The 24795-nt window shown below is 39.4% G+C and overlaps 1 protein-coding gene across 2 annotated transcripts in view; it reads left to right on the top strand.

The window, feature by feature from the left end:
• The window catches only part of LOC150084438 (oxysterol-binding protein-related protein 1-like), a 707041-nt gene that overhangs the window by 426272 nt on the left and 255974 nt on the right, over positions 1-24795 (top strand). For both annotated transcript variants that reach the window (XM_090376067.1, XM_090376066.1), the window contains one exon: positions 22895-22970. In XM_090376067.1, coding sequence (XP_090232193.1) covers positions 22895-22970 — 76 coding nt within the window. The remainder of the gene's footprint in view (positions 1-22894; positions 22971-24795) is intronic.

The following is a 24795-nucleotide window of genomic DNA, read 5'->3' as shown; positions in this document are numbered from 1 at the left end:
CGTCTTGCAGAAGGCAATCCGAGTACGAGTACTCGAGCGATAGGCCAATGATTGCGTATTTCCCAATCCACTGTATGGAGGATACTGTCAACAAACCAAATGAGTTCATGCAATCTGCAACACGTCCAATCATTGGAGCTTGCGGATTATCCACTCCGGAGGACTTTTGCTTCTTGGTTTCTTCAACAGAAATGGTTCACAAATGCTGACTTCCAGCGGAATCGCTGTTCACGCGACCTCCCGTTCAATGTCCTCTACTGCATGACGAAGGCAATTCGGACCCTGCAATGCTATGTGATTCCGATTCGTCTTTGTGCCCCCTACACCTCCTGCAAGTTTGTCGCACTGGTAGTGAATCACCTTGTATATATATATATATATATATATATATATTTTTTTTTTTTTTTTTCCCCTGAATAAATTCAACTAACCAACCAGTGTTCAAATAATTAAAGATTCTGTGTGTACCTTCAGTAACACGAGTTTTTTTTTTTTTTTTTACTAACAAATACTTCACATGATGTTACCAAAATTCTGCTAATATTTTATGCAAAGTGGGTTTTATACTTCTGTGATAATATCTGGCTAATACTGTTCCATTTACTGTGTGTATCCTTTTGTGGAGTACATATATTTATATTCATTTCATTATATTAATTTTTCACATATAGGCCTTGAGGGCTGCATATGTACATTTGCAAAAATGTACATATATACATTTTTCGAGGTCACTTCAAGTTGTGATGTGTCTGTTTATGTATGAATTGTCTAAATCTTCTAGCAAGTGCTTATGTCCCCCATCTGCATTTCCAAGTAATTTGTAAATACATACAGTTTATAATAACAAGCAGTCAGAAAATGTCTTTAAAATTGGAGGAGGAGATACACTTCTCAATCACTAATACACTTCGCATCACAGCCTAAAAAAATGTGCAACTTGTGAAATGTTTGGCGAACTATCTGGAGCGGAACATGATATTGCCATGGGGGATGTCTTTGTGTGTGCGCGATGTAAGGAGTGTAAGGAAATCAGGCGACAACTCAGCATTGTTATGGGCCTATATGAGAGTTTGAAGGACAGGGTGGATGCCCTCGAAAGATCTAAATTGAGGGGCCCATCAGGCTCTCAGCTGCCCACATCAACGCCAGAGCTTGCACTTGGTCATCACGCAACACAGCAGCAACCCCCAAGGCAGATTGCGCTGGTCCCAAAGGAACTAGTAGTTGGTGGTGACTCTATTGTCAGGGAAACGGGAAATATATTGTGTAAAAAGGATAGGTGGAACAGGACCAGGATATGTCTGCCAGGGGCAAAGGTTGATGACGTTGTAGAGCAGATATCATCTTTTAAGGGCACAAAAGGTGATATAGTTGTACACGTTGGCACTAATGATATCAAGAGTAGGAGACCGGCAGAATTACTTAACAAGTACAGATCACTGTTGAAAAAAGCCGTGAAGTAGGGTTGAATTTGAAAGTGTCTGCAATTCTGCCCAGACACGATAGGAGGGAGTATATGATGAGAGCCTTGTCGATCAATTCGGCCCTGGAAAGATTGTGCAAGGCTCAAGGGGTAGAATTTTTTTCAGCCTGGACTGTACTTGTTAACAGGAGAGATTGCTTCTACAGGGATGGGATACACTTAAATAGAAAGGGTGCAAGAATATTTGCTGATGCTATCGAGGCAGTGTTAGGTGGGTCGGAAATCTGATAGCTTGGGCGGGATACAAGGACTAATAGTTTAACAGTAGCCATTGGCAGAGGTGAAGGTGATTCTTGCACAACTTCTATTAGAATAAGTAGTGACCTGGAGCGAGGGGTGTTGGGGGTTTCAGGGACGGATGTCAGTCATTGTGAAACAGGTGGGTATATGGGATGTGTTAGAGTGGCTGGGAATAGAAATAGGTGCATGTATACTTGCATGTATACCAATGCTAGAAGTATAGTAAATAAATTTGATGAATTTGAAGTGTTGGTCAAGACATCAAAGGCGGATGTTGTTGGGATATCAGAGACGTGGTGTCACCCAGATATAAGGAATGCCGAACTTTAATTTGGGGAGTACAATGTGTACAGAAAGGATAGACAGGATAGGAAGGGAGGAGGTGTTATGCTGTTAATAAAGAAAAATATAAAATCAAAAGAAGTGCATCCAGTTGATATAGATGAACAGTGCACTGTTGAGTCAGTTTGGTGTGACATAAGCACTGCGAAAGCAAAAATTAGAGTAGGAGTGTGTTATAGGCCTAATGACTCGAATGAGTACAATGAACAATTGTACAGAGAAATAGAGTGGGCTAGTAAATCGGAATGTCTTATAATGGGGGATTTTAACTTCCCAGATATTCACTGGAACTTGTGGGTTGGGCACTCACACACTAGTCAGACTTTTGTGGATTTATTGGATGATTGTTTTCTGCAGCAGCATGTTCGAGAGGCAACCAGAGAAAGTAATATTCTTGATCTGGTTATCAGCAGTGATCATTCATGTATTAGGAATTTGCAGATAAAAGAACCACTAGGTGGCAGTGATCACAGTGTACTGACGTGGGATTTACTTAAAGATTTAATTACCATCAGGGGTAAAGAAAAGGGTTTTTGATTCCGTAAAGGCGAGTACAGTGGTCTCCGACAGTTTTTAAATTCTGTACAGTGGGATCAACTGACGATGTTACCAACAGTAAATTCTAAGTGGGAAGCATTCAAGGAATTAATCGTGGAAGCTACTAAAAGTTTCATACCTATTAAGAAATATTGTTCAAGGTTTAGGCCTAAATGGTTGTCAAATGAACTAATGAGACTCGTAACAGAGAAGAAAAATGCATGGGATGCATATAAATTATCAAGCGACTCAGAAGCCTATGGCAGATATAAGTTAATCTGTAATCAGGTCACAAAGGAGGTTCGGCAGGTGAAGGCAGATTACGAGAAATCCTTGGCAAAAGATGCTAAGAAAAACAGCAAGGATTTCTTTACTTATATAAACTCTAAAAGGAAGGGGTTGAATCTGATTGGTCCACTTGACATCGATGGTTCGACTGTTGATGATCCTGCTCAGATAGCAAACAAACTGAATGAGTATTTTGCATCTACATTCACACGTGAGGAATTATTAAGGTTTGAAAATGGCAGAAGGTTATCAAATTGTAGCAGGGTGCTTAATGATCTGGTAATAACTGAGAGCAAAGTGGAAGAGAAATTGTTGAAGTTAAACGTAAGAAAAGCACCTGGGGTGGATGGGATCTATCCAGTTATATTAAAGGAGGCGGCAAGGCAACTAAGCAAACCCTTAGCCATAATTATGAGAGCATCCTTGGACTCAGGGGAGGTTCCCACGGACTGGAGATGTGCAAATGTGTATCCCCAATTCACAAAGGGGGATCGAAGGGTGACACGAGTAATTACAGACCAGTTAGTTTAACTTCTGTTCCGGGTAAAATAATGGAGTCACTGGTTAAAGATGCATTGCAGGATCATCTAGACAAGACTGCAGCAATAATTCAGACACAGCATGGGTTTGTTAAGGGAAAGTCTTGTCTGACAAATTTGATAGGATATTATGATGTGGTTACAAAGTAACTGGATGCAAAAAACAATTTTGATATCATATATTTGGATTTCAGGAAAGCTTTTGACACTGTTGCGAATGGAAGACTATTGTACAAATTGGAGCAGAATGGTATTAAGGGTAAGTTGCTACAATGGATAAAAGGATGGTTAAGTGCGAGAAGACAGAGGGTGGTAATCAATGGGTGCTGCTCTTCGTGGACTAATGTTATTAGTGGAGTCCCACAGGGTTCAGTGTTAGGTCCACTGTTGTTTTGTATATTTATCAATGATATTGATGAAGGTATATCAGGCTTAATGTCGAAGTTTGCAGATGATACAAAGGTTGGCAGGGTTGTTAATGACAGTAATGGCAGTCTGCTACTGCAACAGGATCTAGATAATTTGGGCAGATGGGCTAAGAAGTGGCAACTGAAGTTTAACCTTGACAAATGCAAAGTACTGCATATGGGTAGAAATAACCCCAGAGAAATATACCAACTCTGTGGTACTACACTTAAGGTGGTAGAAAATGAAAAAGACCTGGGAGTAATTGTGCAGTCACATATGAAGTTCTCTGAGCAATGCAGACAGGCTGCCAGGCCAGGTCATGGGGTTTTGTCAATGATATATAGGAATTTTGCTAGCAGGGAAAAGGAGGTGATTATCCCTCTGTATAAGACAATGGTCAGGCCACGCCTTGAGTACTGCGTACAGGTCTGGAGACCTCATTTTAGTAAGGATGTAGATTTACTTGAGCGGGTACAGAGAAGGGCAACAAGATTGGTGAGGGGAATGAAGGGATCCTCTTACCAAGAGAGGCTTAAGGTCTGCAAATTGTGTGGCTGGAGACTAGGCACCTGCACGGTGATCTGATTGAGGTATATAAGGCCTTGAATGGATTGAGCATGCTGAATTCTTATGGGATCCTTCCACTTGTTCTGATTACGAACCTAAGGGGGCATAAATTCAAATTAAGAAAAGACAGATGTAGAATAGATGTGCGGAAATTTGCCTTTAGCCAGCGGGTGGTTAATTGCTGGAACAAACTTCCATCTGTCGTTGTGGAAGTTGATAGCTTGAATAAATTTAAGGAGGAACTGGACAGGCATTTGGAGGGAATGGTGTGATTTTTTTTTTTTTTGGATGATGCTGCATAAGCTCATACACTTGCTTTCTTGCATCACAGGCCACTACTACTACTACTACTAGCATAGTAGAGGCATATGATGCAAGAAAGCAAGCTTATGCAGCATCAGCCAAAAAAAAAAAAAAAAAAACCTCCCATTTCACCCCTCCATTCATTCCAAATGCCTGTCCGGCTCAGCCTTAAATTTATTTAGGCTAACAACTTCCACGACAAAAGATGGAAGTCTGTTTCACTAATCAACCACCCAATGGCTAAAGGCAAATTTCCACACATCTATTCTACAACTGTCTTTCCTCAATTTGAATCTGTGCCCTCTCAGGTTCTTTGCTGTCAGTTATTGCAAAATCACTTAGCTCCCTGTTAGAGTTTGATAAACTCCTCGCATTCCCCTCATTGAATAACTCCTCACGTGTGAATGTAGATGCGAAATACTTATTCAGTTTATCAGCTACAAGAGCATGATCATCAATAGTCAACCCATCTATGTTAAGTGGTCCACTCTGATTCATCCCTTTCCTTCTAGAGGTTACATAAGTAAGGAACACTTTGCTGTTTTTCTTTGCATCTTTTGCCAAAGATTTCTCGTAATCTCCTTTGTGACTTGATTACAGACAAGCTTATATCTGCCATAAGCTTTTGTGTCACCTGATAATTTATATGCGTTTCATACATTTTTCTTCTCTGCCACGAACCTCATTAATTCATCTGACATCCATTTAGGCCTGAACCTTAAACAGTATTTCTTAGTGGGAATGAAAAGCCTAGTAGCCTCCAAGATTAAGTCCCTGAAAGCTTCCTATTTAGAATTCAACGTTGATAACATAATCAGTTGATCCCACTGTGCAGAATTTAAAAATTGTCTGAGACCCCTATAGTCACCTTTATGAAAGCAAAAGCCCTTCCCTTTAGCCTTGATGGTAGTTACATCTTTAAGTAATTCCCATATCAGTACATTGTGATACTGATCACATACCATATCAGTACTACGTATAAATCTGGATCTAATGAAACAAGCCATAGATAAATATGGAGGTTAGTTTTGCTACATTGTTTCAATTTCTTGAGATAAGTGATCCCAAACTGTCTTGTGGTGCTTTTGACAGACCATAAATCAGAGAGCAGCGGCAAGGTGATTTCACAAATTCTAGGTCTCAGAAAATAGTGGAGACTTGGTTAGCATTCAAGAATGTTTTGAAAATGTTTTTAGACATTTATAAATCAAAGTTTGTACGGAGATTGGCAATAACCCGCTTTACTAGTTTCAGAAAAATACTAGGTTGTAACATGAATGTGAAGATTCATTTTTACCACTGTACAGAATTTAAAAACTGTCGGAGACCCCTGTAATCACCCTTATGAAAGTAAAAGCCTTCACTTTAGCCTTGATGGTAGTTACATCTTTAAGTAATTCCCACATCAATACATTATGATCACTGTCACTCAGTGGTTCCTTTATCTGTAAATTCTTAATGCATGAATAATCACTGCTGAAAAACAGATCAAGAGTATTACTCCATCTAGTTGCCTTTCGAATATGCTGCTGTAGAAAACAGTCGTCCAATAAATCCACAAAAGTCTTGCTAGTGTACGAGTGACCAATCCACAAATTCCTCTCAATATCTGGAAAGTTAAAATCCCCCATTTTCAGACATTCTGATTTACTGGCCCACGCTATTTCTCTGCACAGTTGCTCATTATACTCATCAGATTCATTAGGCCTATAATACACACCTACTCTGATTTTTCCTTTCCCAGTGATTATGTGTCACACCAAACAGACTCAACGTCGCACTGTCCATCCATGTCAACTGGATGCACTCCCTTAGATTTTGTGTTTCTTAACTAACAGCATAACCCCTCCTCCCTTCCTGTCCTGTCTATCCTTTCTGTACACATTGTACTCCCCAAATTCCAATTCTGCACTTCTTATATCTGTGTGACTCAACGTCTCTGATATACCAACAATATCTGCCTTTGATGTCTTGCACTTCAAAGCTCATCAAATTTATTAACTCTACTCCTAGCATTAGTGTACATGGAAGTATACATGCACCTGTTCCTACTCTTAGTTACCCTAACACAGCCCATATATTTTCTTGTTCCACTATGGCTCCCAGCAGTCCTGGAAATCTCCATTATCTTGCTTTCCAGGCTGCTGCTCATTCTAATAGAAACAGTGCAAGAATCACTTTTTCCTCTGCCTGCGGCCACTGTTAACCTTTTAGTCTATCATATCGGCTAATTGCTTTTTCTTTAATAATAATTAACTTAATGAAATTCTCTGTTGGATATATTATGTTCAATAAAATTATTCAGAAGTCTCTCCATTTCAATCATTATAGCCAGTCTAGCACTAACCCATTTAGTTGCTTTGCAGTGGAACCTCTGTCTTTCTCGCTGCTAAAATTAATTCTTTATTTTTTTTAATTGTTCTTACAGAAACCTGCCAGTCCTAAATTATTGTACGCATCCATTTTTCGTTGAACAGAATCGATTCGCTTCAAAACGTATAATTTAATTTTCAAATTCAGTCTTTTTCTTACCTTTGTAATCTTTTTAATTCTTATCCACCATTATTAACTCCTCGAAAATGTAAATGCGTCGCATTAATTATGATACAGTGTTTGATTAAACTGTCCATTACAGATGTCTAACACTGTACTGAGTGATGACTAGGACTTCGGATAAATGCATATAATGCAAATATTACAAGCAATATACTTGATCATTTTTTAAAATGTTGATCTCGGAACTACGTAACAAGTCACTGTACTACAATTAAATTGGCGTGGGAAATGTTTTAATGCCATTTTGCTTTTCATTTTCAAGCTATTGACTACATCAGATGAAACATTTTTGTTAAAAATGCCAAAAATTTAATCTGTAAGCTGGTACAAGAACATTATAGTGAGTTGTGACAGCATTAGAGTGAGATATGGGTTATAATATAAGAACAGCATTATAGCGAATCAGCGTAGAGTGAACTGCATTATAACGAGGGTCTCCTGTATACTCAGGTCATCTCCACTACATCTTGGGTTGCAAATCGTTATAACCTGCTCCTTTTATATAAGTCTCTAATTAGATCTCGGCTAGGAAGAGCACCTTAGCCCATCTTGCACCCATCCAAAGCTCTTCTCTTAGGATAGCCCTATGTGCATACAGAACATCACCAGTTCAGTCTTTATGTTGAGGCTCACGAACCTCCACTTAGCATCAGAAGAAAGATGTTGCTGATGAACTACTCAGCTAAAATTAAAAGCCTGCCTTGATAATATCCTCAGAGAATCAAATGATCCAGATCCCCCATGGAATACCTTCACACTGCCTTCTGATGAATACTTTGAGCAATGGGGTAAAGGTTCTATAGCAGATATTAACATCAAACAACTACATTTTACTCATACACAAAAGTCCCTCACTTTACCAAGATCTATACAGACGGTTCAAAGTCTGACAATCAAGTGGGTGCATTTGTTGTCTTCTGTAATACAGCTGTTTCAATTTCACTTCCAGCCAAATGCAACAGTTATACTGCTGAGTTTCATGCCATTAAGCTTGCTCTGAAAAACATCTCACTCCTCTCAATAAATAAAAGCATAATATATACTGATTCACAGAGTGCTATTTTAGCTTTGAAAGCCACTTCCTCCTAGTCTCATAGTTCCATATAGTTCCATATCCTGATTATAGACACGCTATACGGAGAACATGCATGGAACAATGGACACTTGTGTGGAAAATGCAAACAAATAACAAGCTATTTCAAATAAAACCTGAACCACAGTTATGGACTTCTAGCCTTCATAAAAGTAGAAAAGAAGAAGTAATCTTAGCCAGAACCCAAATAGGTCACACTTACCTCGCACATCTCTATCTACTGACAGGAAATGATCCTCCTCAGTGTGTGTGCTCTTCAGCAGCACTTTCACCATGTTTACTCATTGTCTTCAAATAAATTTTGCTTTTTCTTGAAGGAGCTGTAGGCTACAAGTCATTTGCTTTCGTTTATCTTCCAGCCACACACTTAAAAGTTTCTCCATTTCCTCAATTACTGGACTTCTTTTCTTGCTTATTATCGACTGCATTGGCATAGAATGCTTTACATGTTCAAGAATTTGATTTTTGTCCTGGAAAAAATTTGTTCACTTTAGAGTGACTTAAGCCCAACGCACTTGCTACATCAGCCTGCTTCTCACTCTTTTCCACTCATTTTATAATGTCTAGTTTCATCTCCATTATAATAGAGTGCTATTTTCTACTACTGTCTCACTTCTTTTTTGCTTTGGGCCATGTTAGGGAAATAGCTGAGTCTTTGTAACAGGAAAAACACTGGTCTACTCTGAACAAGAACAACAAAAAACTGAGAGAACAGGAGCAGCGGTAACAGGTGGGCATGTAGGTAGCTGATGCAGTGTTACCAAATACCTAGCAGCTGATTTTGGTACTTCACATGCATGGTTCAAAACTGTCAATATATTTTCAATATACAGTACAGTATTTTTATTAATTTTGAGAAACTTTGTGCTTTGTATGTATTTAATTTGGATTATTTTTTCCAATTAAATATTTATGCGTAATATAATGTATCTTCAGCTAGTCGTTTATGAAAAACAGCTTTATTTAAATTGAGTGGATGAGTAGACTTCCATGGAAGCCAGCCATCAAATCATAAAACTGTATAGAGTTAACATGGTATCACCATTTATGACATATTATCAAAAAGTTTAGAGGCTGATTTTGTATCTTTAAATTGCAGCAAGTTTCAGCTTGTTGCACCATGTTTGGCAACTTGTCTAGACATAATAGCATGAAATGCCCATTTATTGCAGTCAGTATGAAGCACTTATTGAATAGAAGGTGTTTTATTTGTTTTTCCACATTTTAAAAACAATTGATTTTACCGAGCAGAGAAGTTGTGTTAAATGTTGTCTCAAATAAGGGAAAATACAACAGAAATCCAATCCATGCAATGTTAAAAACAGCTTTCAGAGAAGATACCCTATGTCGTTTGTAGATTTTTTAAATGGTTTGCAAAGTTGAAAGGGATACTTTTATATCAAAGATGATTCGCACCATGGGCATCCATCAAATTCAAAAACCAGTGATGATTCACTCGCTTTTGATCATGATTGAAGTTTAACTATCCACTGAATTTCTAGTGAAATTGGTATTTCTTATAGGACATGGCAACTCAAGGTCAATTCAGTGTGCTTCAGCCAAGTTGTGATTTGCAACCTCACCAATGATCACGGAGAGTAGCAAGTTCTCACATGTAAGCACCTTTGTCAGTGTGCTGCTGAACCATACTTGGCTTCTTCCATCATTACTGTAAAAGTTGTGGGGCTATGACCTGGAACCATCATCTTATTGGAAGACTTGATCATTTCAAGGGCTCGAAAAAGCAAGGTAATCTTGATCAAATGTGAAGATCGTGCTTACTGTATTTTTTGGCTGACATGGCATTGATTATTATGAGTTTGTCCTTCGAGACAGGAAAACAGGAACAGGTTTGTGATGATTGCCTGATGTTGTTGGGGAAAATGGCTGGGAAAGTGCTTTAGGGAATTAATGCTTGCATCATGACAATCCTCCCACACACTTGACACTTTCTATCCCTGATTTCTTGCAAATAGAGTGCAGTTTTCATCTGCTCAATGGATTTAGCTCTGTGATACTCCGCCCCCCCCAAAGCTTAAGGCCCCGGGTGCCAAGGGAATTCAAGGTCAAGCGATTTTTCTTCAATATATAGAGGGCTCATCAAAAGCGATTAAAGTTTTTTCTAATTTCATACATTTCTATTAGCAGCTTTATTTCTATATCGTTCTACACTTAAAAGCCACAAGTTAGAACAGAGAAAGGAAACTCACCTTTCTTTATTTATCCATTAGTAAAATAATAAGAGGAGTTTACCTCAATATACTGCGCAGAAGTGTTCTGCACAGTATATTGTGGTAAACTCCTCTTATTATTTTACTAATATTATTATCAACTTAGAACATATTGAGTAGTACAGCTCTGATTCATACTATCTAATTTATTTATCCATATATTTCTATTTCCACTAACTAACTAACACTTTAACCGCTTGGCCTCCCAGTGGCACTGCTCCTGCCTCCCCGTGGCGGGGCCGGAAATCTTGGCAAGTAAGTCCACTTGCCAAGGGCTAAAAGGAGCAAACATGGCAAACACAGACCATCAGGATATTGAGAACGAAAATCCAAAGAGACAAAAGACTGATCGGATGGAGCAACCTTGCCCATCATTCTTAATCATCCACTCTCTTACTAGTCAGCCCATGAATAAATTGTCTCCATTTGTCATACAAAAACATCTGGAGGGTATTGCAGTATCTCCCAAGACGGTGAAGAGACTGCAATCAGAAGACTTACTAGTAGAAACCACCAACCACAGACATTCCGAGAAGCTGTTACAACTTACAAGCTATGCTGGCGTTCCAGTTAAAATATCTCCACACACAACCCTAAATTCATCTAAGGGTGTGATCTCCAGTTGGGACTTATTGAACGTCACCGAGGAAGAAATAACCCAAGAGCTGCAGGGACAACACACAATTGAAGCAAGACGAATAATGGTTAAAAAAGATAATGAACTTACACCTACAAGAAATATTATTCTCACCTTCAATACACCCAACTTACCCTCCTCTGTAAAAGCAGGCTATTTACTTTGCCGCATCTGCCCTTACATTCCAAACCCTTTAAGATGTTACAAATGCCAAAAGTATGGCCACTCACAAGCTGTATGCAGAGGAGTTCCTGTCTGCCCAAATTGTGGATCTGCAGATCACATACAAAGTACAGCTACAAAAATGACCTGCCCAAATTGCAAAGGTGACCATCCTGCATATTCCAAGACATGTGAAAAGTGGAAAACCGAGAAAAAAATAGTAAAAATACAAAGTTGAGAACAAAGTCAGTAACCCAGAAGCGAGAAAATTAGTTGCTCCTACTATAATCAAAAATATGACCTATGCCAATGCTGTAAAAAAATATCAGACAGTCTCCACTCAAACTGATGTAACAGTTCCCACCAACAAATCAATTTCTGATTGGGCTAGAAATGTTCTTTCTAAGCAACAATCCAAGTTCTCTGACCACGCAAACAATACTCCTCTGACAATACCAGGGCCATCTCCTACTCCAGTCATAGATACTATATCCCATAGTTCAAATGCAAATGTAGTAAAAAATTTTCAGGACACAACCATGGACACAGATGGCACATCCATACAGGAAGATCCCCTTCTAGAAATCCATGCAGAAGAATAAATGGACACAGGTCGGCCAGTTTTCTCCAAAAACGATAAATCTAAATTAGAACGTCATAAGCACACAGATGATATCCGTGATCTAATTAACCAATATTCTCCAGTTGCCCTTTGTCTTCAGGAAACTTACCTAACCTCGCAAATTTCTCCTTCAATAAAGAACTATTGTCTTTATCGAAAAGATCATAACACAGCAAATGCTGCCCATGGTGGTGTAGCAATCCTGATAAATTCAAAGATCCCAACTAATATCTCAATGTCCCAATATACCTACCACCAAACCATACTTACTGTTTAAAAGATCTTGAAGATCACTTCATACAGATACCTCCACCTCTCTGTATATTAGGGGATTTTAATGGGCACCACCCCTTATGGGGGCGATCCCAAACTAGACACACATGGTCGACTCGTTGAAAGCTTTCTAGAGTCACAAAACCTCACCTTACTCAATACTGGTGCGCACACTCACATACAACTCCCAACTGGACACACCTCAGCAATATATCTCTCCTCTCTTCTCTCTCTCTCTCTTCCTCTCTTCTCTATCTCTCTCTCTCTCTCCCCTCGACGTGGGCACCGGTACATGGTGAGGGGACCTCCCAGTGACGCTGCTGGACTTCCAGACTAGCATCACTGGGATCCAACGCCCACAGCCCAGGTTCCAGGCTTACATCAATGGAATCCGGCGTGTTTGCCGTGCGCTGCGACCCGTGGAAATTCGGAAAGGGGGATCCTGGTGGTTGAGGGGCCCAGCTTCAGTACACCACTTTGGCCCCTGCTTCGACAAGACGAGTGGTCCTGGAAGGCCCGGCTAGGATCAATCGGCTAGTAGGCTCGCCTGCGAGGTTCAACCGTGTCAATGCCACGCCCCTACCCTCATGGTCCGAGGGACAGGATTCAGGCTGGCGGTGGTGCGGGTATAGTGTCTGGGTAGCCCTGGCGTCCAACTCCCGAGCGCATTTATTGCATGCCGGGTAGTGGGCGTCCCTTTGGGCTCTGTGGTGGGTGGGGAGCCCGGGCACTGAACCATTTAAAAAACTATATGAATCCTGATAAACTTATTTCTTCAGGGGCCCCAACCCGGTCCCTATCTGAAAACATAGACAATGATCCAGATAGCATTATTGCTAAAAAAAGGCAGCGAACTGAAGTACCATCAGGGCCTGTTCCAAGGTTCCTAATCATGCATTGCACCGGAGAAAAACCAATTGGTAAAATGTCGCCCTTTTTTATTCAGAAAGGGTTCGACGGGTTAGCAGGTTCACCCAAATCAGTTAAAAGGCTTCGTTCTGGAGACCTTTTAATTGAAACTAAAAATGACAAGCAGTCAGAACATCTACTCCGAACAACATCAATCGGAGGAATCCCTATAACAGTGACACCACACAGAACACTCAATTCATCCAGAGGTGTCATTTCGGAGTGGGACCTTCTCGACGTAACCGAGGAGGAAATCTGCTCCGAATTAAAACCACAGGGAGTCATTGCCGTCAAGAGAATTACTGCGCGAAGGGATGGAAAAATTGTTAAAACCAGGAGCGTTATCCTGACTTTTAACTCTCCTAAACCTCCTGACGAGATTAAAGCTGGATACATCAACTGTTCAGTGCGTCCATACGTTCCAAACCCTTTACGGTGTTTTAAATGCCAGAAGTATGGACATTCTCAAATGGCCTGCCGTGGAGTCCTTGCATGCGCTCGATGCGGTGCAAAGGACCACGAAACAACAGCATGTTCAGCCGCAAAACCCACCTGTATTAACTGTGAAGGCGAACACCCGGCCTACTCACGAGCATGCCAGAGGTGGAAAGAAGAAAAAGAGATTCAACGGCTGAAGGCAGAGCTAAATATATCATACCAGGAGGCAAGGAAATTGGTCAAACCCCTGAATATCAACAAACCTACCTACGCCCAGAAGGTAGCAGGGAGATGTTCCGTCGGAACTCAGACGGACATGACCATTCCTCCAAAGGAGTCTTTCACTCCCATCGCGCAGTATCTCTTAAGTACTCAAAAACCTGCACAAAAGGACCAATCAGCTGCCACTCCTATATCGGTACCTCCTAATGCTCCACAAATAACAAAGATAATTATGAAAGAAAAGAATAAGAAAGGGGAAGTCCCCCCTAGTACCCAAGAAAAGATGGATGTGGAGCAGAAGGAGGTAACCGAAGATTCAGTTTTGGAACTCTTTGCGGAGGAGGAAATGGACACAGACAGCGCCCATTCTTCTCCAAAAAAGACAAATCCAAGACTGATAAAAGTAAGCCCTCAGCACCTCGGAAGCCGCCTGATGGACCCACCAAGCCAAAATAATGGCTAAATTCCTACAATGGAATTGTCGTGGATTCCGGCGAAATATTGATGACATCAAGGCCCTCCTGCAAAAGCACGAGCCAGTTTGCTTTTGCTTGCAGGAGACATATCTAAAGGCAAATGATGATCCCACCATGCACAACATCACAGTTTTTTGAAAGGATAGAGTTGCGGATGGCTCTGTACATGGGGGAGTGGCTATCCTTGTGGGTAACCAGACCCCAGTGCAGCCCTTGCTGATTACAACCAGCATGGAGGCTGTTGCAATTCGCCTTTCAGTGGGATTTCTATTAACTGTGTGCTCCATTTATTTGCCACCTGGGATTGACATCTCCCAGGCAGACCTTGATGATCTTCTTACGCAGCTGCCTCCCCCTTTCTTACTTCTCGGGGATTTTAACGGACATAACACCCTGTGGGGTAGTGCTAACATCAACGGAAGGGGACGAGTCATAGAGCGTATGCTCAATGACAATGACCTTTCCCTTCTAAATAATGGAACAAACACCTTCTTCCACATGCCTACCCGTACTTTTTCTGCCATTGATCTCTCTATCTGCTCCCCTTCTCTACTCCCGTCACTCACTTGGGAAGCGGAGGAGAATCCATATGGAAGCGATCACTTCCCCATGATAACCTTGTTACACAGTGGGAGACCATGTCTTCCTTTTAGGTTACCATGGTGGAAGATTGATCAGGCTGACTGGACTGCCTTCCAACATCAGGCAAATTTTGATCTTAGCACAGTCAGCCAAGAGTCTATCAATGATGCAGTTAAGTACATCACAGAAAATATTGTCCAAGCAGCTGCGAATGCTGTTCCAAAAACATCTGCCCGGTTTCCACCATTTCCTAAACCTTGGTGGAATTCACAATGCACAGCAGCAAAAAAGGCTCAAAACAAAGCGTGGGGGATATTCCGCCGATATCCTACCATGACCAACCTTATGCTTGTGCACGAGCCAAAGCACGATATATCCACCGTCAGAGTCAAAAGGAATCGTGGATCCGTTTTACATCATCTATTAACCAGTCTACCAACTCTAAGGTAGTCTGTGATAAAATCCAGAAAATGAAGGGAAAATATACATCACACCCTTCTTCAATCCTAGATTATAATGGATGCGCTATTGCAGATCCAACTGCAATAGCCAATGCTCTTGGGGAAACATTCTCTAACATCTCTGCAACATCTTCGTATTCCCCAGAGTTCCTGGTCCTGAAACATAAAATAGAAAAACAGGCACTTAACTTTAAATCTAAGAGCATTTATTCCTACAATGGGGATTTCACTATTCTGGAACTGAAAAGAGCCCTCGCTCTTTCCAAAGCAAGTGCCGTTGGACCAGATGGCATCCATTATGAAATGATTAAACATCTTTCATCAAAATCTATGGATTATCTGCTCCTTCTGTATAACAGAATCTTTACTGAAGGGCAGTTTCCGGACTCCTGGCTAAAGGCAATCCTTCTCGCCTTTCCTAAGCCAGGAAAGGATCCAAAAGTCACCACCAATTATCGTCCTATTGCTCTGACTAGCTGTTTGTGCAAAATCCTGGAGAGAATGGTTAATTCTCGTTTAATCTGGTATTTAGAATCAAATGACCTTCTCTCCAACATCCAGTGCGGCTTCCGAAGGAACCGTTCCACTTTGGACCATCTTATTAGACTGGAAACATCCATCCGGGATGCTTTCCTAAAACGTGAACACTTGGTGTCGGTGTTCTTTGACATGGAGAAAGCGTATGACACAACTTGGAGATTTGGCATCTTAAAAGATTTGCACAGCCTAGGCCTTAGAGGGCATCTCCCCGTGTTTATTCAAAACTTTTTAGCCAATCGGTCTTTCCAAGTTCGTGTGGGATCCTCACTCTCTCGTTCCTTCAGCCAAGAGGAGGGAGTACCACAAGGATCAGTATTAAGTGTTACGCTTTTCGCCATCAAAATAAATTCCATCACAGAACAACTTCCTCCAACTGTAAACAGTGCCCTCTATGTTGATGACTTTAGCATTTTTTGCCAGTCGTGCAACATGAGGGTTATTGAAAGACTGCAGAGAGCCATTGATCGCCTTAATTCCTGGACACTGGCTAATGGCTTCAGGTTCTCGCCGGAGAAGACCGTTTGCGTACGCTTTTGTCGCAAGCGTAATCTTCATCCTGAACCTGAATTAATGCTTGGACAAAATGCTATTCCAGTAGCGTCAAGCACAAAATTCTTGGGACTTGTGTTTGACAAAAAGTTGACATTTCTTGAACATATTCGTCAGCTTCGTACAAAGTGCACGAAGGGACTAAATATTCTTCGCTCTCTCTCCTCTACGCGTTGGGGAGCAGATAGGTGCACCCTACTACGTATTTATCGTGCACTTGTACGATCCAAATTGGACTACGGGGCCCAGGTATACTCCTCAGCTAGAGACAGTGTCCTTCGATGGTTGGATCCCGTCCACCATCAGGCTATCCGTATAGCTACTGGAGCATTTCGAACATCTCCTGTCCAGAGCTTATACGTCGAAGCAAATGAACCACCGTTATCCCTTCGACGTAAGCAGTTGTCTTTAAGCTATGCTTTAAAGTTGAAATCCCTGCCAGACCATCCTACGTGGACATCTGTCTTTGAGCCACGTTGGGAAAACTTGTACAATACCCGTCAGAGTGCCAACCGACCTTTTGATATTCGTGTCCAAGAGCTACTAAGAGAGTTTAACATCATGGTAGACAAGGTTGCACAAACACCAAAAGAGACTCTTCCACCCTGGCATGCTCATACTCCATTGTGCGACTTCTCCCTTAAGAAATGGGTAAAATCTGAGACCTCGTCATCTGTCTACCATCAGCTCTTTTCCGCACACCGAGCTGAGTATTCCGACTTCCTGCCCGTCTTCACAGACGGCTCTAAGTCTGAATCGTGCGTAGGATCTGCTGCTGTCTTTCGGGACACTATAATATCTCAGCAGATTCTTCCTGAATCCAGCATATACACTGCAGAGCTGCATGCTATAGAGTTAGCCTTGGATCACATTCGAACTTCTCAATGCCAAAGGTTAATAATATACTCTGATTCTTTGAGTGTATTACAGGCTTTATTATCTTTGAGACGCAACTGTCATCCAGTTCTCTCTCGGGTTCAGCAGAAGATATATTCTCTTCATAAATATAAATTTGATATCCGCTTCTGCTGGATTCCTAGCCATATTGGGATAAAGGGAAATGATTTGGCTGACACTGCAGCCAAATCAGCAGCTCCCACTAACAATCGTTGCCTGTCAGTCCCCTATACAGACTACAGGCAAATAATACACCAAAAGATATATTCCCAATGGCAAGAACTATGGCATAGAGAGAGAACAAATAAATTATACCAAATAAAGCCTCTAATACAAACATGGCAGTCCAGTCTGCGCAGGAATCGGAGCGAGGAAGTTGTTTTTGCCCGACTCCGCATAGGACACATTCGTTTCTGCTGAGGGCGGATGACCCTCCTATGTGCAAGCAATGCGACACCATTTTATCCGTTAAACATATTTTATGTGACTGTTCCAGTTTTAGTAATGCTCGTTTTATCGCTTTTAACCATCTGACTGAGCCTTATACACTCAGTCAGATTTTATCTGACAATGACCACGTGTCTGCTATTTTTAGTTTCCTGAAATCAGTAAACCTTTTTAACCATATTTAAAAAATCTTATTATTTTTACCTTGTTTACTGATATTCGTCTTTTACAATTTATACGTGGCTTTTATACCCTGACTTAGTGACCTAATTCGTTAGGTCACTGAAAGATTTTTATCATTTTCATGACAAGGTTTTGGCGCATTATAGCCTTAGTTGCTGATGCGCCAATAAAACTAAGCCAACAACAACAGCAATAGATCTCTCAATTTGTTCTCCAATACTCTTTCCAACCATAGAGTGGTACGTTTTAAATGATCCAATGGGCAGTGACCACCTTCCAATCATATGCAATGTTTTAATATCACAGACTCCTTCAAACAAGCTCCGGAGGAAATGGAAATTTGTTCATGCAAACTGGGCAAAATTTCGATCATCAATCTCTCTTGACGAGGAAAAAATCCAGCTCCAGAATATTGATAATGTAACAGATTACATCACATCTCCTAAAAGTGGCCAAGGACACAATACCATTATCAAATCCCCCTGATCGCAAGCATTATAATTACTGGTGGAATGACGAGTGCACAAAAGCAAAGAAAGCAAAAATCAAAGCCTGGAATTTATTTCGGCGATGTCCAACCACAACCAATCTCATTAATTATAAGAAGCTAAGAGCAAAAGCGATTTGTACAAAGGCAAGCCAAGAAAGAATCCTGGACCCGTTTTGCATCGACCTTTAACAGAAACACTGATCCGAAAACTATATGGAAAAAATTAGACAGTTATCTGGTAAGTTTCCTACTATACCTTCTCCAATCCTCTCCTGGAAAGGGCAAGATCTATCCAGTTCCTTAGATATTGCTAATGCTTTGGGCAATACTTTTGCTGAAATATCAGCGGCATCAGCATATTCTACATCATTCCAACGAATTAAAACCACTAGAGAAAAGCATGCCATAAAATTTCAAACCGCACGTACTCTTCCATATAACAAACCTCTGCAATACTCTGAACTTCTGCATGCCATTAGAACAGCCCACAATGGTGCTGCCGGGCCAGATGGGATTTATTATGTCATGCCTCAACATCTCGATGACAAAGCTTTAAGCCTGCTTCTGGTTTTTTTACAATCGTATATTTTTAGAAAATGTTTTTCCAACTTCTTGGCATCACTCTACTGTTTTGGCATTCCTAAAACCTGGAAAAGATCCAACTAACCCCTATAACTATAGACCGATCTCTCTCTCAAGCTGCCTGAGCAAAATCCTTGAAAACATTGTCCACAGAAGACTCGTATGGATCATTGAGTCACAACATCTAATGAGCCATAGCCAATATGGCTTTTGTAAAAATAGGTCATGCTTAGATCTTATGGTCAAGGCTGAATTCGCCATTCGAAATGCTTTTGTTAAATGTGAACATCTTGTAATGGTTTCGATAGATATCGAGAAGGCTTTTGACACTACCTGGCGGCATGGCATACTTAGTGATCTTTACTCTCTTGGTCTGCGAGGCAACCTTCCTATATTTGTTCGGAACTTCCTACATACTATATCGTTTCAAGTTCAGTACCAGCATGCCCTCTCCAAAACGTTTATACAGGAAGAAGGAGTACCACAGGGATCAGTACTGAGTGCCACTTTGTTTGCTCTTAGAATAGATTCCATCACCAATCATCTTCCAAATACAGTTGAGACCTACCTTTATGCAGATGATCTTTCCATCTCCTGCCATTCCCAAAACATGAGGTCTATTGAACGGCAGCTCCAGATATCACTTAATAAAATACAACAGTGGGCCAGCATCAATGGCTATCGACTCTCACAGCAGAAAACAGTTGCCATCCATTTTTGTAGACAGCGCAAACTTCATCCGGATTCTGAACTTCAAATTTATAATGTCTCCATCCCTGTCACTAATAGCATCAGATTTCTAGGATTAACACTTGATAATAAGTTAAATTTTATAGACCACATTAAAAATGTGCATACTTCCTGTCTAAAAAAGTTAAATATACTCAGAGCTTTATCCTCCCAAACATGGGGCGCAGATCGTACATCTCTACTTCGGCTATATCGGGCATTAATCAGATCCCGTCTTGATTATGGAGCTCCCATCTATGATTCAGCCAGATTGAGTGCTTTGAGACTTTCACTCGGTGCTTTCAGAACATCACCAGCACAAAGTCTCTACATTGATGCCCATGAACCCCCACTAACTTTACGTAGGAAAACACTGTTATTGAAGTATGCTGTCAAGATACAAAGCTGTGCCATGCATCCGACTCAGTCATACCTGTTCAATCCACCATTAGAAAACCTTTTCAGAAATAAACCAAGCATAGTAAAGCCAGCTGGTCTTCGCCTTCTTGAACTGATGCAAATTTGGAATGTTTCCATCCTTTCCATACAACAGGTAACGACTTGTATTCAACCACCATGGGTTCCACCTCCTATACCGACCTGTGACACTTACCTCTCTCAATGGGGAAAGAACATTTTACAAACATCAAATATCAAACAACTTCACGAAGCTCACATTCAAAGGTACTTTGACTTTTCTCCAATTTATACAGAACGCTCTAAATCTAATTCAAACGTTGGAGCGGCTGCAGTGTTTCCAAATACCGTTATTTCAGCATCCTTGCCATCTGAATTCAGTATCTTCTCAGCTGAATTATATGCAATCAAACTAGCTTTACAGAATCTCTCTTCTGACTGTGCTTTAAAATCTGTTATTTACACTGATTCCCTCAGCTCAATTTTGGCTTTATGTAACTCCTTAGATAAAGTACACCTGTTCTAGACGAAATAAAAAGCATATTATTACAAATTGAAGAACGCAGTCAACTGGTCACCTTCTGCTGGATTCCAGCTCATTCTGGCATTTTGGGCAATGAACTGGCTGATAAAGCTGCAAAAAATCCAACTAGCTTCGACTTAACTGATATCCCTGTTCCGCCATCAGACTATGCATTAACCATTCAGGCTGCATGCCTGTCAAAATGGACAGCAATATGGCACTCTAAAATTAATAATAAACTCTTTCAATTTAAACATGATCCAAAAATTTGGCGCTCCAGGGTCCACACATCAAGACGAGAAGAGGTAGTCCTTTCAAGGGTAAGAATAGGACATACTTATCTGACCCACCTTTATTTACTCACAGGGAATGATCCGCCACAGTGTCCACTTTGTAATATAAATCTGAGTATTAAACACATTCTCATTGACTGTCCTTACTATGAACAAGACAGAACTTCAACCCTGCTATCACTGGTTAATCTTCGTAGACCAATAACTTTAGAGAATCTCATTGGAGATGATGCAGATATTTCCGAATTTTTCAACTTCTTAAAGCAAACTGGACTTTTTAATCAATTCTGAATTTATGAAACTTTTTTTCATCTCTTTTTATAATAAATGAATAGGCGCATTATAGCCAAAGTAGCTTATGCGCCATCAAACCTCCATATCAACAACAACCAAAAGCTTAAGGCCCCTTGAAAGGTCACAGATTTGCAATGATTGAAGAAATTATCAGATTGTGATACAGTAAATATTAGTAATTCCAAAGAAACATTCGGGATTATTTCCAGAAGTTGGAAGTGTTTATGTTCAGGAGACTACTATGAAGGGGAGCCATCCACATAAGACGTAAGCTTCATAATTCCAAAATACAGGTAGTCCTTGCTTTACGAGTTCCCGGGTTTACGAGTTTTTTTTTTTTTTAAGTATCAACAAAATCGAAAATATGAACATTAATTGCAAAAAATGAATGTTAAACATTCATAAATACCACATTTCAAACCACGCGCATAGCTATACAATACAGTGTAACCCGCTTTACGATATTAATCCATTCCCATTGTATCGCGAAAATATCGTAATGTGAACCCAGTAATACAGTTTTTTGGTAATTCATTCCATGACCTCGGAAGTTCAAATTTTCACTATATAACTCCCTAAAGGATTGTTTTTAGTGGAAATCGTATTAATTACCAATTCAAATCATTAAACACACTATACTTTCATCATTGTCATATGTTATAAGAACTAATTTTGAACAGCTTTGTGATATTTTTCTAAAGCACATTTCTGGAAGTCACGACAATAAAACAATAAAAACAATTTGCACTTTCCGGTTTATTGGGCTTTTCTGTTAGAGCAAGCTATTATAAACGGGTAGTAAACTCGATGTTATTGCATTTGTGAAAATACCCATAGCTGGAATTGTTTGGGTTTTTATGTTATTATGGTGAAATGTGTTTGCCCTTTACTGAAATTTTCAATCGTATAAAAAACATAAATAAATTTTCAGAATCTTCTCTTCATTCCTATTTTTTTTTTTTTTTTTTTGCTTCGTAAACTTGTTACTCCACGCAAATCGTGTTAGTTACAATCTGTGCTTTTCATTAAAAAATGATTATGCATGCTATCGAAATTTATAAAGAAAAGAGAAGATTATCTTGGAAATAAATGCCTATTGAAGTATTTTTGAAGACAACGACTCCTTGTGCAACAAACCAACGAGTGCCGAGCCAATAATGAGTGATCAACGAGTGTGCATTTAGTCGATGATGATGATGAAGAATAAACATTCTTTAACATTTGTAAGTCATAAATAATTTCTTTATTATCATAATTTGCTTGATTTTACAGGCTACGTTTTCATTTCTTTGGATAAATCAATCATTGTTTAAATATAAACTAATTATCTAACTAATTTCATTGTTGATAACGTAACCCCTATTTTTAATATTATGTCTATGGGAAATAAATTCTCACTTTACGAGCGCACACTAGGAACGAATTAACTCTTAAAGTTGAGAACTACCTGTATTAGTTCAGTCCCTAAACTTGTATATGTGACCAATGCATTTGAATTACTGGATTATGCAAAATTTAGACATTTCTACCAATTGTCATATTTATATTATTTATTGTTAATATTCTTTACTTTATCTCTAGGTCACGCTTACCAGTCCCAATGTTTTCTAGGAATGATTTCAGCGTGTGGAGTATACTTAAGCAATGCATTGGAAGGGTAAAGTGGATGTTTTTATTAATTTGTTTATTAAGTATACAACCAACCATTGATGAAAGCTGTACTGATTGATGTTTGTTGTCTGTAGAAGCATGCCCCCCCCCCAATTTACCTCACAGGGGAAGTTCTGCATACCCACTGAGACTGGCAAACTATAGAAGAGCAAAAAGGCCTTGCTATGATATTTCCACCATACATTTAAACCATTAGACATTAGACTTGTCCAGTTGATGAATAACAAGTGGCAAAAATATTATATAGGTACACTCAAGACGTTTGTTTTCATATATGTGCATGCTTAGAAACATTTTTGAAAGCATGTCTGGATTTTTATTTAATGTAAATCTGTAATGAACTTGTTGATAGAATTTTTTTGAGTCAAACAAGCTGCCTGAAATTTTTTAAATTACACAAACTATATTGCATGTCTTCAAACAAAAATGTTAGAACTGCCATTTAGGATTCATGGAGTTGTAATGTAGCCCCTGCTTTTCATCATCCATTTTTACAAGCTATTTTTGCCATATAAAATAATAAACCTAACCCGGGAAATTCTGTTTAACTTAATCAGTTATGGTTTTTTTTTTTGTTTATTTTTTTTTTTTTGCTGACAGTGCATATTTTTATTTGATATTAGTGCTTAGGAACTGGGAATTCCTTTTCCAGGAGTGTACTAAGATTCACACAAATCCTCATTTTAAAATTTTCTGAAATAATGATCTCAAACGAACATTTATTGAAATGTTTTTTTGAGTCTTTGTTCTCACTTTGTATATTGACAGGCAATAATAATGGCTATTTAATATTTATAAGACTTTAGTATAATTTTGTTTCAATTTTATTTGTTTAATTAACCTTTAGTTACATTATGGAAATTAGTGATGGAAGTGGAGTAGATCAGAGTTTCGAGATATTTTGACAAGTGGGATGACAATAAAGACAAAGCCATATGCAAAACAGTTTCTAATTTGATGATCTATAAAGAGATCATCAATATGTGGCTTGCATAGGCATTTTAAATCTGGTCCACAAAATTACCATTGAAGAGGGATATAAAAATTGTGAAAATTCCCCAGATATTTCAAGTAAAAAATTATTAACCAAAATTTTCAGTTTTAAAATATGTACATAGACAATATGATTTGCAGAGATTATTTCTCATCTTGCTACTTTAGATATTATATCCATCAGACATTAATGAGAAGAAATTTTATGAGAGAATCCATTTCTGCTAGAAGTTATAATTTACCAGAGAATGTGTCATTGATCCACCAGTATTGAATTATTTTAATGACAAATCATTGAAATAATTAAAACAAAAATTCGTGCTGTTTTCATCAATAATTTTTTCCACCACATCACAAAATTTCTCTGAAGCTTCAGAATCGCCGCTGGCAACTTCACTGCATACTTTAACATTGTGGAAACCAGAGCGATGCTTGAACCTATTAAACCAACCGTTGCTTGCCATGAACTTGGGCTGGGATTTGTCGTACTTATCCTTAATATCTTTATAAAGACTTGTTGCTTTTGTTTGAGTGGTCATTAGACTCAGGGGCACTCGCTTCTGAATCTGATTTTCCATCCAAATTATTAACAGCTGTTCCATCTTCAATATAGCACCTGAACGCTGTTTTGTGATTACTGTTGATATTAAGTGCATTGATCCTTTGACGGGTTCTTTTATACGTGCACTGTCCCTTAAAATAGTATTCGCTGTTGAAGCAGCGAGACATAATTCCCTTGCAATAGATGACAAACTTTGTCCTGCTTCGTACTTCTTAATCGTTTTCATTTTCATTTCTAAATCAATTTTGTTTCATTT

The sequence above is a fragment of the Mastigoproctus giganteus genome, chromosome 6, assembly GCF_048544385.1.
Source record: "Mastigoproctus giganteus isolate SK-2022 chromosome 6, ASM4854438v1, whole genome shotgun sequence".
Taxonomy (NCBI): domain Eukaryota; kingdom Metazoa; phylum Arthropoda; class Arachnida; order Uropygi; family Thelyphonidae; genus Mastigoproctus; species Mastigoproctus giganteus.
This window is presented reverse-complemented; position numbering and strand designations above follow the sequence as displayed.